The sequence below is a fragment of the Ooceraea biroi genome, chromosome 5, assembly GCF_003672135.1.
Source record: "Ooceraea biroi isolate clonal line C1 chromosome 5, Obir_v5.4, whole genome shotgun sequence".
NCBI lineage: Eukaryota > Metazoa > Arthropoda > Insecta > Hymenoptera > Formicidae > Ooceraea > Ooceraea biroi.
The window spans coordinates 16,979,088-16,992,541 of NC_039510.1; the positions used below are offsets into that span (position 1 = coordinate 16,979,088).

At 37.9% G+C, this 13,454-nt stretch overlaps 2 protein-coding genes across 4 annotated transcripts in view; both read right to left on the reverse strand.

Moving 5' to 3' along the window:
- LOC105284914 (facilitated trehalose transporter Tret1-2 homolog) overlaps positions 1–13,454 on the reverse strand; it is a 30,212-nt gene that overhangs the window by 5,273 nt on the left and 11,485 nt on the right. Inside the window, exon 1 of one of the 3 annotated variants that reach the window (XM_011348757.3) lies at positions 727–1,836. The exons of the other annotated variants lie outside the window; for them this stretch is intronic. The gene's annotated coding sequence lies outside the window, so the exon portion shown is untranslated. Of the gene's footprint in view, positions 1–726; positions 1,837–13,454 lie in introns of those variants that run through there. 3 annotated transcript variants of the gene reach the window in all.
- LOC105284912 (NADH dehydrogenase [ubiquinone] 1 beta subcomplex subunit 5, mitochondrial) lies at positions 9,983–11,463 on the reverse strand. The gene is made up of 3 exons (XM_011348756.3): positions 11,311–11,463; positions 10,546–10,757; positions 9,983–10,436 (listed from the first exon to the last, which is right to left on the reverse strand). The coding sequence occupies exons 1-3, from the start codon at positions 11,393–11,395 to the stop codon at positions 10,173–10,175; spliced, it is 561 nt and encodes a 186-aa protein (XP_011347058.2). The 5' UTR covers positions 11,396–11,463; the 3' UTR covers positions 9,983–10,172.

Consider the following 13,454-nt stretch of genomic DNA (forward strand, 5'->3'; position numbering starts at 1 on the left):
GAGTGCAACGACTGTAGATAGATGATCATCATTATTGCAACAATTTGATTTCTCGACATTGTTGAAGCAAATTAGTTAGTTATTAATAACAATTTATCATTGCTTTATTTTATCTTTTATTTATTATTTATTATCATGTTAATTATTGAAACCGAAATCTATATATTTATGTCAGCCGATTTGGAACACATGAGCGCTTGCGTTCAAGCAATTTCCAACTGCACAATGTGTACCATGCATATACCTATCAGTCACGTGTGACTGATAATGTACGCATTTCATTTGTTTATAAACTTCAACCGCTATTTTTACCAACCAAGTACGATTCGCAATTGGCACACACGAGCGATTTCGTGTGGGCGAAGAATTCCTACGTCAAAGTTATTTTTCATGTGGCATGTCCGTTTCGATATATCGAAAAATGTCTCGATAATTATTAATTTATATAATTCATGTACCTACTGCATATAAGAATGACGAGAGAGTCGATGATAAGAAATATCATGAAAAAATATGATTGACGTTAATTGGAAACATACATTTCATCTACATTGATTGGTGTAAGTTCTCCCTCGCAATCAAATGTACACGTATGTTACTTTCCGTTTTTACTAGCTGATTTTAACATTTAACGTAATCAATTTAATTTAGCTAACTACGTATGTAATTTTGAAGGAAGGCAATCAATTCAAATATCGGAGGATAAGTCTCAGTGAGTGTAAATACCTTGTAATTATCAGTCGCACTATCGGCAATGAGCAAAGAGATATTTCTCTCTAATATCTCGCACGATCTTTGCGTCGTCCCTCTTCCATCTCGGTGGAAACGAAGAATCTGAGAGTATCTGCACCGCTTAACTCATCCCAAGAAGTCTAGTGGCGATGTAAAATCTATTCGCTGTTTACTCACTATAATTCGCGAGCGTTTTAGCTGCACAGATTAATGCAAATTAATGGTAACTGCCTGGAGAAGATTGCCCGATGACAATTGCAGCTCGGACCGATTTGTAATCACTCGCGTGAGGAGACACGAGTGGGCAAATCTGTCGGAAGTCCGAGTTTTTGCAGCGAAAAACACTGGTTGTCAGAGATGCATTTATGTGTTATATACAATATCCGCGGCCGCGTTTTGCGAAATAATAAATTTGCGCGAAATTACCCCCGTCACATCGCGAGATTCTTTTATTTGTAGTGGGAAATGCAGATCCGCGAATGGATGCACGTGGGAGACTGATCGCGTTGTGCGTGTCGAGAAGCTGGTTACCGTCGACGTGCACACCGCTGCGGCTTTTTTCGTGCTCGACACTGAAACGATTTTCGTCTGCGCCTTCGCATTTATAGCGTCGCGGCAAAGGCAGCTAGAGAGCTCTCTCGAAACGCTCGACGCTATTCTCGCGAGGCGCCCTTCTAAGTCGTGGCCATCCGAGGTGCCCTCACGAGAAATAAATAGAAATGTCTGATCACTATCTTCAACTTAGACTTGAAAAAATTAACTTAGTTCAATAATGAATTTATATCGCTTTAACGAAAAATTTAATGAAGTATCTATGCGCTATTGCGAAGGAACAGCAGGAATATTTTTGAAATTTGATTTGATAAATTTGAATTGATTCTACTTTATCAAAAAATGTCCTGTATATCTGTTTTTGATTAGGGATATTTTTAAATTAAATTTAGATAAAAAAACTGATTTTTGTATATTGAGAGTAAGATATCCATATATATATTTCAGATTGAAATTTAAATCAATTTTAGATCATAAGTAAGTAAGTAACTTAAATTCTCATAATTTCTATGTGATACTTTTATATTATATACATTTAATATTACATAACGTTAGAAAAACATAAGGATTATAAAAATTATAAATAAAAAAATTATTAATTATAGATTTAATTACATATCAAATATATAATATTAATATAATAGGTATAAGACTTGAAGCGTTTTATTGTGAAAAGAAATAAAAATAGTGGATGTTGAGAAAAACGTTGAGATGCTTTAAAATGATACGCGTTAAAATGACTCAACGCCATACGTGATGTAGTAAAGAAGCTAAAATATTACTTAAACAATGTAAAATATGCAGTTTCAGCCTGAAGTTTGTGGTTTTGTGATTAGAATCTGTGCGAAATTGCTAGTACTTCGTATAGTCACTCAAAACAGGGTTTTCCAGCGGAAATTACTTTTTTCTGCATCGTCACCACCTAGATCCTATTGATGATGACTGATAAGTTAATTCTGATTGACTCGGCAATGAATAAGACTTAGTTCATGTTTGCGCGTTAACATACTTTTCCGCGAAAAATGTACGGATGAACCATATGGATATAGTTAGCTCTTCAGGATACAGATCCCGCAAAGAAATCTAGATTAACAACATTATACAAAGTATCTTTGTCACTAGATTAATAGAAAACATTCTAGAGAAAAATATATCTTTTTTTCATGGAGACTATAAATTTCTCTTTCAAGAACATAGTAAAATGGCCACAAAAGATCTCGTGGTTTAATGCAAAGTCGAAGGATTTATTCAACAGTAATTCGAATTTATCAAAATAAAATTATATACATATATATATATACATTGGAAGCTATAAAAACGCAGATTAAAATTAAATTATAATATATCTTCAAATAAACTTTCTCAAAAAAAATCAGCTGAACCCTATTGCGATTCTTCATCGGGAATGATAACTATAACAGTTTCTTCTTTACAACACTGATGTGAGATGCAATGCGGATCCGCGTGCCGTAAGAGATGCCATTGCATTGTCTGCGACAAGGCGCACGGACTTCGAAGTGATTGTAGGTCTGTTGCGCTTTTGCGATAAAAAAACAACGCGGCTGGTTAACAACAATGCTCGAAGAAGAAACCCACGTACAGTGGCTGCGGTGCAAGATCTCTTTCCCGCATGCATCTCTGACCCGCGCTGAAGGTGCGAGAGACAGTGATCTTCGACGCCGAACACAAGTTCAATCCCGATGTTCGCCAATGGCCCATTTCTCTTTGAGTCAATAAAAATAATGTCATTGTTGTGTCGGGACGACAAATTATAATATTACAAGTCGCTCCATTCTCGCACTCGTATAGCTCTCTATGTCACCTCGCGATCTTTCGATATTATAGTTGAAATTCGATAGTATAGATATTATAGTTGAAATTAAAAATTGTTAAATTCTTTTGAGTATATAAGTTTTGATTTTACACTTACTTTTTTTCTGCGTAGTCACCTCTTTGCAGTCCCACGCGTAGTGAAAAAGACATTTATAAAAATATTAACCATGCACTGCGTTTTACAATGTAACATTGACGTCATTGCATGTGTTATTGTTGATGAAATGTGTAATCAAATGATGATTATGTCGCAAGAATGAAATAAAGAAGAAACGCGAAGGAAACCGACAATGAAACATAATTTTTGTTTCATACGTGAATTATTTGCACGTCCATTAATCATGAGTTAGCGTAATTAACGCGAATTGCGTTTTTTTTTAAATCCTTATCAGCGTTTTATTGCGACGGAAACTTGGAATGCGTTAGAGCGCAACGGACACCGCCGGCGGTCCTCTTTTCCATGCACTCTTTATCCCTACGCGATCGCATGATCACAGCATCCAAGCGATCACGATCGGTATAACAGCAAAGATTTAACGCGCGCTGCACATTTATGTCCATTCGCAGCGGGAGGCATGACCTCCTTAGCGATTGCAAAGTTCTACGCTCGCGATAAAAAGTCATCGTTAATGACAATAGGAGCAATGCGATTATCGGCGTGCTCTCGTCTACCGCTGTCCCTGACCTGCGGAAACGTTATTTTCATCTTTTGATTCTCTGCCCTTTCTTCCGGGGCTTATATCTCAAATATAAAAGTATTTTTAACACATAAGCTTGATTTAATATATATATATATAATTATAATGTAAAATGAGAGTCTAATAGAAACTAACGTGTGATTCCGCATCTGCAATAATTATTGTTTGGCGAAAAGTCTTGTTTACGCTCAAAGAATCACGATTAACTTGTGATCGACTCGATCTAATTAAACGTATCAGCTCAGTTCATCATTAATCGACAGATTTACTTGCTTAATTGGTGTCCGCGTCTCTTTACGCAGGTTTCCTTGATGCGTACCTTTACGGTTTAAGCCCCTTTCGACCACCGGCGGGGATTACACGATCGCTGAGGCCTTCGAAATCAATTTCCGATCCAAGGAGATCTCTCGACTGACCTGAAAATCCTTCTTACGTCGTATCCCTGCAGCTGCGCTCGCACGTGGAAATAGGCGAAACAGAAATTAAAAATAGCACCGGATATCCGTCGTGATTCTATCTCATTGTCAAATTGACGCACTGCGCGAAATCTGCCAATTTTGCGTAATATTGTATTGTACATGTGAAAGCTATGTTTATCGTAGAAGATTACTAAGAGAAGGAGACAGTCGTAGGATAGTATAGAACAGTTTACGCAGGATAATGGGAATGATTAATTTGTAAATAAATAATTTAAATTTAGATTTTTAAAATATTTAATTAGATAAAATTCTGATTTTGTTTGTCTTCTAATTTCTAACAATAAGTTTGAAGATAATATAAATATGGAGCAATAAAGAAGAGGGAGAGAAATATTCCCGGCCTCGTGTCGAGGGTCACACATGCATATTTCATTTTTATTCTGTCACATGTTTCCTTGCTGCTTGTTTTATTAATGAAATTCACGATCTACCCACATGCGACCAAATTCGCGAATCGATCGCATAAAAGATTGTCCCTGGAAAGAAGAGTCTTTTAGGATAAGTAAGAAAATAATAATTACAGAGAAACCGAAACAGTGATCCATATTCATGATAAATGATAGATCTCGCTAATATTTTGGTCTAAATTTGAAACATCACATTGAGATTTTAGTGAAAATATCATATAACTATCGCTATTTGTATTTAAACTTTTATTTCTTTATAGTAACCGGGATTTCTTTACTTTATAACTGTTTTGTTCGTCAGTAACTAATTTATAAGTTCTTCGCAGTTATTGTCTCTTTTCGCATCAATCAATCATGATTAATATAAGTAATTACATACGCGCGAGTAGCAAGGCTAGATGACTCTAATTTTTGCTTCTCGATACTTGAGACCGAGTAATATATGGATATCATAATACTTGCAAGCTCGTGTAACATAGATCGATCTCTAGATTAGTCCACACGTATCTGTTCCGTTTTGCAGTGTAATTCAATTTGCACATGCTAATTTGTTGCGAGCGTTAATTTGTTAAACTCGTCTCACGTCAATATGAATTGTTATCTTTCACGATAAATAAATATTAGATGATACCATACTCTCCTGACTATTGTCGCGATGAAACACGGCTCGAAAAAACCGCGAGGTTGCGTACATAAAACGTGATATTTTTCAGATCTGCCAAAAACGCCATCCCGGTGATTTCGAATTACAAACTCTCCTTCGACGAATACATCGAGTGAGATCAGCGTTTTTTTCGCAATTCTCCTATTTTTAAGTCCCGTGTCTCTTGTAACAAGTGGGTCTTAAATAAGATCTTCGCCGTGATTAAGAGAGATTGTTAGAAAGGACTTGGGTCGAAGCCCCTTCGTGAAACAATATTCCATGCGAAGGTCTCGGCCGGTCTTGATGCGAACAAACGAAAGTTTCGATCAGGAAACACGTCCAAGGACTACCGTTTGACTCGGAAAGCAACTATCTCCATGACAAATGGCTTTTATGCAAATCGCCGGAGCCGCAATCCTCACGGTTACTTCCGTTTCCTATTCGCGGCGACCTTCTCTACTATCGCCGAACACATTTTGGGTATTTCCAAATGATTGAGGAAAGTACGCCTTTTGCATCGGCATACGTTTCTCAATAACATCCATTTCGATTGCACAATCGATGCACGAATCGCGGGATATGAAAATTATTTACGTCTACGTGTCCTTTTGCAGACAATTCTTACATCAGATTTTCTTATCAATTTTGATACTTATGTTATTACTTTCTTTTCTTTTTTGCACAATCGATAGTAGATCCGTCTCTTGTATCTACATTTTGTATATTTCTGCATTTTGCGTTTAATTAAATTTTTCATCACTTTTAATATTAATCATAATACGTGATCTTTAATGATATAATGGCCAGATATTATCACGAGAATTTAATTGTCAGTGTTTTTATACGGACTCATCGCGGGAGCCGACATCGTAGCGCGATTTTATTAATTCGTATTATTGTCGTTTGCTTATTGACTTAATTGCGATAATTCACTAGGGAAGATGCAAACGAATGAAATAACCATAGGTAAATGAAGGCTTTGCGCGCCGATGCGCGCCGAAATTAAGTCCTCTACCGTCAAAGCACCGCGATTACGCAAGTAATGACCGGCAAGTTTCATCTTCCATGTAATTGTAATCGGGCTTAATAACCGATTTTTGTGTAAATATTCTCGTCGATCAATAGAAATATTCCAAAAGAAAAGAACATGAGAGGATAAATGCCAGTGCTCCCTGATGTCGCGACGTATCAAGTCTCCTTATGCATGATTCTGTTACGATGTAATAACAAACGTTATGATATCGCGTGTTAAAGCACATTAAGTCGCATGTAATTGTACTTCCTAAATTTTCTCGAAACGCTTGTAAATTCTGTGCACGACGCTGCATTTTGCTGAGGACGAGCATGCATCATGATGTATCAAGTCTCGTTGTGTATCGTTATGTAACTATGATGTAATAATGGGGCGAACGTGATAATACCGCGCGATAAGTCACATAATCGTACGTACATATCGTACATAATTGCTCTTGAATTTTCTCGAAACGCTTGGAAATTCTGACACGCGACGCCGCACTTTATTCAAGACGAGCTTCAATCGCGAGAGCCATCAACACGAGCTGAAACACGCTCTCATATCACAGAATCCAGCAGATGTTACGCGACTTTAAGGATTCTTCTCCTGACACGCTTGACGAACAGCCTAATGACGATGCAACGACATCGTAATCCGTGCTACGTATAGTTGCGACAGCTTTATCGTATTTTATTTCGGGGTTATGACCCCGAAATATATGTATGATATAATTTATTAATGATCTAGCACATTACAACTAGCGTTAATTAATAGCGACTAAATTATCTGATCGGATCCTATGGAGAGAAAAAGGAAAGAGGAAAATCTATGAGAACCGAACGAATAACTTGACATAAGTAAATACGTAGTGGTCACCTGAGCGTCCTACCTCAATGCTAATCAATTCGTTTACAGTTGCACAAATCGCATGTTACACTCGTACGTGAAGATCTATTTAGCATTTATTAAATGATACCAGATCTAATAGTATCTGATAATATCGTTCCGTGCACTTTTTCATGTTATGCTTACGTTTCTATTTGACTGGTTCGGACTCGGATGGATCTACGTTTGGTTTCCTTCTGACTGAGTTAAACGACGACTGACTTTTAAATGACCGTTACAGTTGCAGAGTCACCTCGCAGATAAAACGAATTGCGCCAACTGAAAAGTGCAGACTACCATGTAGCCGAACATTCGTGAAAACTTTCGCCAAGAGTCAGTCAAGCGTCCAGCGAGGTTGTTAGCTTAGCGAGTGTCGATTTAGAAAGACGAGACGGAAGAGATGGAAAGCGATGTTATATCATGAATCTGACTGCGTGCGCGTGCGAAGTTACTGACGAGGGTAATGAAATTGTTTTTTTTAATTGCGAGTTTTACTTAATTATCCACGAAATGCGGTTATTAAATGTGTCATCTCGCGTTAGGTGTACATCAGAACGTGAAACGATATCTTATGCGGTACTATCGCGTAACATCGCTGCTTAATCGCTCCCTCTACTCCTTTCGCCAATTATAAAAAGGAACCCTACATCAACTTTGACGTCCAATGATCTGCTCGTGATGAAATCGCGAAATAACGCTACTTATCAATAATTAAATTTTAATTGATACATGTCTTGTATAGAAAGATTAAAAATCTGCCAATGTCTTAAAACAGAGAATTTAGATTAAAGGATTACGGGCAATCCTTTGATTGCATCCAGTCGTTGTTCCGTTTCCGGAATTCTTTATTAAGAGCATCCGTTTGTGTCAAGCAGAAGCGGAAAAACGCGCCAGCGGTACTTTGGTGTCACGGTTGGCGCCGATGAATTATGCGGGTGTCAAAAATTGTCGGACGTTGTTACAGAAATTATAGGGGTTTTGTTGAAATTGTGCGCGCATTTTAGAGGCGACCAAATGCAGCCGAAAAAGTTAATGTATAGACACGACGTAACTGAATTCCCGATGATTATTATGCCTGTTTGAGTGCTCGGTGACACGGCGATGGGCACGCTTGTACGCGGATACACGGGGTACGTATTACGCAAGGTACGCAAGGCGGCCTTGGCAATGACCACTGTATTACCGAGTTACGTTGGTACCAACGATCGTACCGTGTCGTTAACGTGCCGACAGGATAATCGCGTCGATGCAGAGGATCACGCGAGGAGGTGGACACGGTGCTTTTTGCAAAAGAAATTCGACATGAACAACGTATATTAATTAATGCTACATCAATACCGATCCGATGCGTTTGCATTCAATGGTCAGATTCGTATGTGATATTCAGAAAGTGGACCGACGCATTCAGAGAAGCAAATCTCGTTTTTTTTCTCCTTATCATATCTATCTTAATGCTGCTCAACAACATGCATTTACAACAATGGAACGCAAGATGAATGAAACGTGTTTCATGATTACGTTGTTGCTCGTCAATCTCGCTTTTGGACCTTTCAGTCAAGCTGCATTATGTATAAACAGTTAGGAAATCATTTGGTAATCAGAGAGATTTCTCATTTTTATTCGAGCGATATGTGATTCCGAAATAGGATACTTGCAGCGTGCGCCTTATCTCCCGTTACTGGAAGATTGTACATAATACAATCATGATGATGACGCAATGATGTTACTCGATACGATACACGTTGTGCAGCATAGAGAGGAGGATGTAAAAAATATTACAGAAAATAAGAGGAAGCGGAAATGTCCGCTACACTCCAAAGACAGCTGGACATGACAGCAATCAGCATGAAGAAAATGAATGGCAGCGAGACAGAAAGAATCAGTTGGTACAGAATCGCGATAAAAAAGTCGTTCACCCTCTCGATCCCGCGACCAAGGTCTCCGATCGATCAACGAATTAAGATCGTGAAAGTGATCGGGACGGTCGTCGATGATTATCAAGTGGTTATGGAGATGCATTTCTGTAGGCGCGTTATTCAATCGTTCTCCTGGCTTTCCGACGCGTCGAGATTCTGCTCGTTTCGGGATGCAAGTCTGATTTTGCTGGATTTATGATGCCGCATTATCAAGATGAAATACCATTCACCGATGGCTACATCGCATTACAATTATACTGAGAGATTTTCGTGTGCGACCGTCGGTCGTCGCGTCGCGGATGTGAAGAGGATGTGAAAGCGGAATTACACCGATTCCCGATTAAAACAAATATCGATTACGCGTCTGGATCATTGTAGTTCCTGCGGTTAAGCTTGATCCGGATGCACAAGGGTACTATTAATAGTCGCGGTTAATCATGAATCGTCTGCGAGAAACTCGTTATTATAACGTGGAAAATAATTTGCATTTTTCCTGCTTCTGCTAATTTCATCTTGATGGTGACAGTGAACGTAGCAATCATGAATGTAACAAAATATCCGTCTGAGACAGAGATGCCGCGCCGATTTACTTAATACAACATTTTACTAATATGCGTGTGAACGAACGAAAAAACGACAGAGTTTAATTTCACATCAATTCATCACACATTAATCAGAGAAAAGAGATTTCTCTTTTTGTTTATAATTAATCATTTGATCATGTTTGACCCTTTTCCACAGTCAGTAGCAGAGAAGTAAGAATCAATAACTAAATATCTTTATGCGCACGTTATAAAAGGCATGCATGTTTTTTACTACGGAAAATTTTAATTAACATTTTATTTTATCTATATATAATAACTGTACAGTACGGTACATCTATCGACAAAGACTTGACATGGCAAATTAATTTTGCAGCAGGAGTATATTGCGATCCGTATATCTGCACTTCGTCGAATAACGTTCCTTCGTCCCGCTCGATATTTTCTTAACGAAAACGCGAAGGAAATGATCAATCTTGGTTTTCTCGTTTCAACTCGTAGGGCCTTAACGTATTAAGGTCTCTGTATTGGTACAGATACTTGGAACCATATATCTCTCGGAAGTAGTTGCTGCTCCTGTAATCTTTATTCGCTGCCATCGCCTGTTCTACCTGCTTCTCAAGTTTCCGCACTTTCATAAGTTGATATTCGGTGTACATGTGGTGCAGATACTTTTCATATTCCTGCTGTGGCGATGGGAATATGTACCGTTGAAAGAATCTCTTAATGGGATGCTGAAACGAAGAAGTGTCAATTTATTAATAAAAAGATCAGTTTAAATAGTCTACGTGTCCAACATTTCAACCTTCTTGCAAAACAATAACAAGCTTAAAGGTGTCTCACCTGATGGTACTCCCATTCTTTCGGGATGTAACCCTCCGGGATCTCCTCAAGTGTGGCAGGACCGATAAACACATTAACATAAGTGATGATGAGGCCTATGGGAATGGCACCGAGCATGAAGTAAAAATGAAGCCAATTCTTCAATATGTGCCACTGGAAGCGGCTAGGTTGTATGACCATCGTCCGCTCTTCCGACATACATCTTACTTGCTCTAGAAATACAACGGGACAACTCGTTGGAATCATCGCAATGCAACTTTAATCCTGTCAAAGCTACGTCGGTGAAATCCAAGATCCAATCGGATGATCCTACAGCGTCGCGATCATTCGCGTCAACGGAAATACGCACGACATAAATGCATTTATTTTTGTTTATTTGAATTAGCGTCGTTTGCATATTAGACAAACCGGTAAGCTGGTAACCTTCGATGTTAGAAGGGATTAGGATATATGTTAAGCATCAAGCATCAGTGTAGTTACGATCCTGAATTCGTCAAAGAAAAAATAACCATCAAAGTTAGTAACGCGCAAGCAAACATTTTTAATGCTTCATCGATTATTTCATGAACGGTCAGATTCCAAGCTATTTCGTTATATAAAACATATGACCCGAGATACGTCTCAGTGAAATTAATGTCTATATGCTAGACCATCGTGTGCTCGTTGCGTAACAAAACACTGTCGGTTTTTGGTAATGATACATCGATGAAACAAAAAGCACTTGTTCAATGAAACGCACTCGTGAATATGTGGGTAGACAGTTACCTGTTTTCGACAGTGCCGTTCTAAAACCGTTGTTTGTTAACAATTTTCGAGCTGTGGTACGCAAAACACTACTCCACGCCGCCATTTTTCTCCGATAACAGTGGGTATAACTGCGAGACACGATTTGAGTATCGAAATGCAGTGCTCTAACTTGCCGATCGAATAGAAAAAGTTGTTAGACTATAGTTGCACAGACAAGCGAAAAGGTGGCAGAGTATTTCATTACTAGAACTCGATAAATAATCGATAAATATCGAATTTTCAGATTTAATTAAATGCATGAAGATGCAAAACGCTCTAAACTAAATACTGTAATCCAGTATCGACTGTATTAACTAATTAGGAAAAATGTAAATTAAAAATGTAAAATTTGATATGAAAATGAAAGATATCCTACATATAATTTTGTACATAAAGTAAAATAAAGTCTCATATATAAAAATTAATTACAATCACATGGAGAATCGCTTGAGAATAAACACTATTTTTCGATTTTTTATTACTCACAATAATTTATTACGACTGACGATTCTCGCGATTAAATTCAGAGATTCGCTCTTGATATTGAATAAAACTGCAATATTTATCCTTCCTGAGCTTTGGACAGACGATAGAGCGTCGTTGGCGGTTATTGAGTCGGCAATAATTTTGTCAAGTGTTTTAACACGTTCGCATCAACGTGACCCGTGACAATAGACGGTAATAAGTGTAGCGCCAAGTCGGGTTAAATAACCAATTGAACTTGAGAAACGATTGCAAATTAGAAGCACCCGGTAACCCTTGTGACGGAATTCAAGAAAATTCTAAATTGTTTCCCGTCACGGATCCGTCCGTTTTGTGTCTCCATTACGCATTTTCGTCGTTCGAAGTACAAAGTACAAAATGCAAAACACGTACAGCATCGATAATTCATGCCGCATGAACGCACGGTGCCTTTGAACATTATGCAAGAAAATGCAAGAGAAATTCATCACGCGGACCGTAATGCAAAACCTCATTATTGACAACCGAACGACGACAACCGAAGCAAACGAGGAGAGATACCTTTTGCATCTCGCATAAAGTTCGACAAAGAAAAACAAAAGAAAAGAATTCGCAATTTGCGTGCGGATTTTCTGTTCGCGGAGACGGAAATCGAAGAATTACGCAGAGAGGAATTCTCCATTCTTACGTGATATGTCATGCCATTTAAGGTCAGCAAGGTGTAACAGAATTGCTCGCATTCATGTATCGGCACAATGCGTCTTAGAAAAAAATCGAAAGCCGCGACATCACGCGATATCCGTCCGCTCGAGAACAACTGATTCACAGCTGACAGACTTCCGAGTGTGCGTGTCGCGTTGTATCAAGCTTCGATCCCTATCCTTTCGTGGATAATACTGAAGTTAGAATAGACGATACTGTTTGCATAAAATGATAACGAAGCGTGAGTCACTGTTACATCGTAGATCAATACACGCGATAGCAATGCGCAATCACAATGCCTTGATGGATTACCGTGTACTTATCTAATTGTAAGTTATGCATGTTTTTAGAGAAATATGTGTTTAGAAAGTGGTAAACTTAAGAAATTGATTTTTGTTGTTAATTTCATTCTTATGGCTAATGATCACGTCGCCCTCATGCCTCTTTCTTAATGCTTTTTCTCTCAAGTAGAAAACATAAAACAGAGATAAAGCTACTATGACATATTGATATATTAGAATATATTAGAAAAAGAATACCTGAAAAACTTAAAGATGCAAGTATAAAATATGAATCCTCTTATTCTTATTTCTCTCAGTAGTTCAAAGGCACCGTACGTGCATGCGGAATGAATGATGCTGTGTTTCGCATTTTATATGTTATATAAAATATATAAAATACTTCTTATATGGATCTTTTAACATACAAAATATACAAATACACATTATCTTAAATATTTGCTTTCAATTTTCTACGATTTTCTATCATTTTCAATAGTCTCGAAGTTGTACGATAATCACATAATTATAAATCATAAAAAAATCTCCTTATTTCGGACGCTTAGTTCTTGAGAAGAATAAGCTTTTGAATACAAAGTAGTTGCGCGCACACTCTGTCTAATAAATCAATTCTCACCTACGAACCACATTACGAGTATCACAGACATTGTTATGTTTGCT

Coding starts and splice junctions, on each gene's coding strand:
- LOC105284912 (XM_011348756.3), bottom strand. CDS start 11,395: ATGGCGGCGTGGAGTAGTGTTTTGCGTACCACAGCTCGAAAATTGTTA. Junction 10,758..11,310: donor AACGGCACTGTCGAAAACAG/GTAACTGTCTAC, acceptor TTGTATTTCTAG/AGCAAGTAAGATGTATGTCG. Junction 10,437..10,545: donor AAGAATGGGAGTACCATCAG/GTGAGACACCTT, acceptor TCTTCGTTTCAG/CATCCCATTAAGAGATTCTT.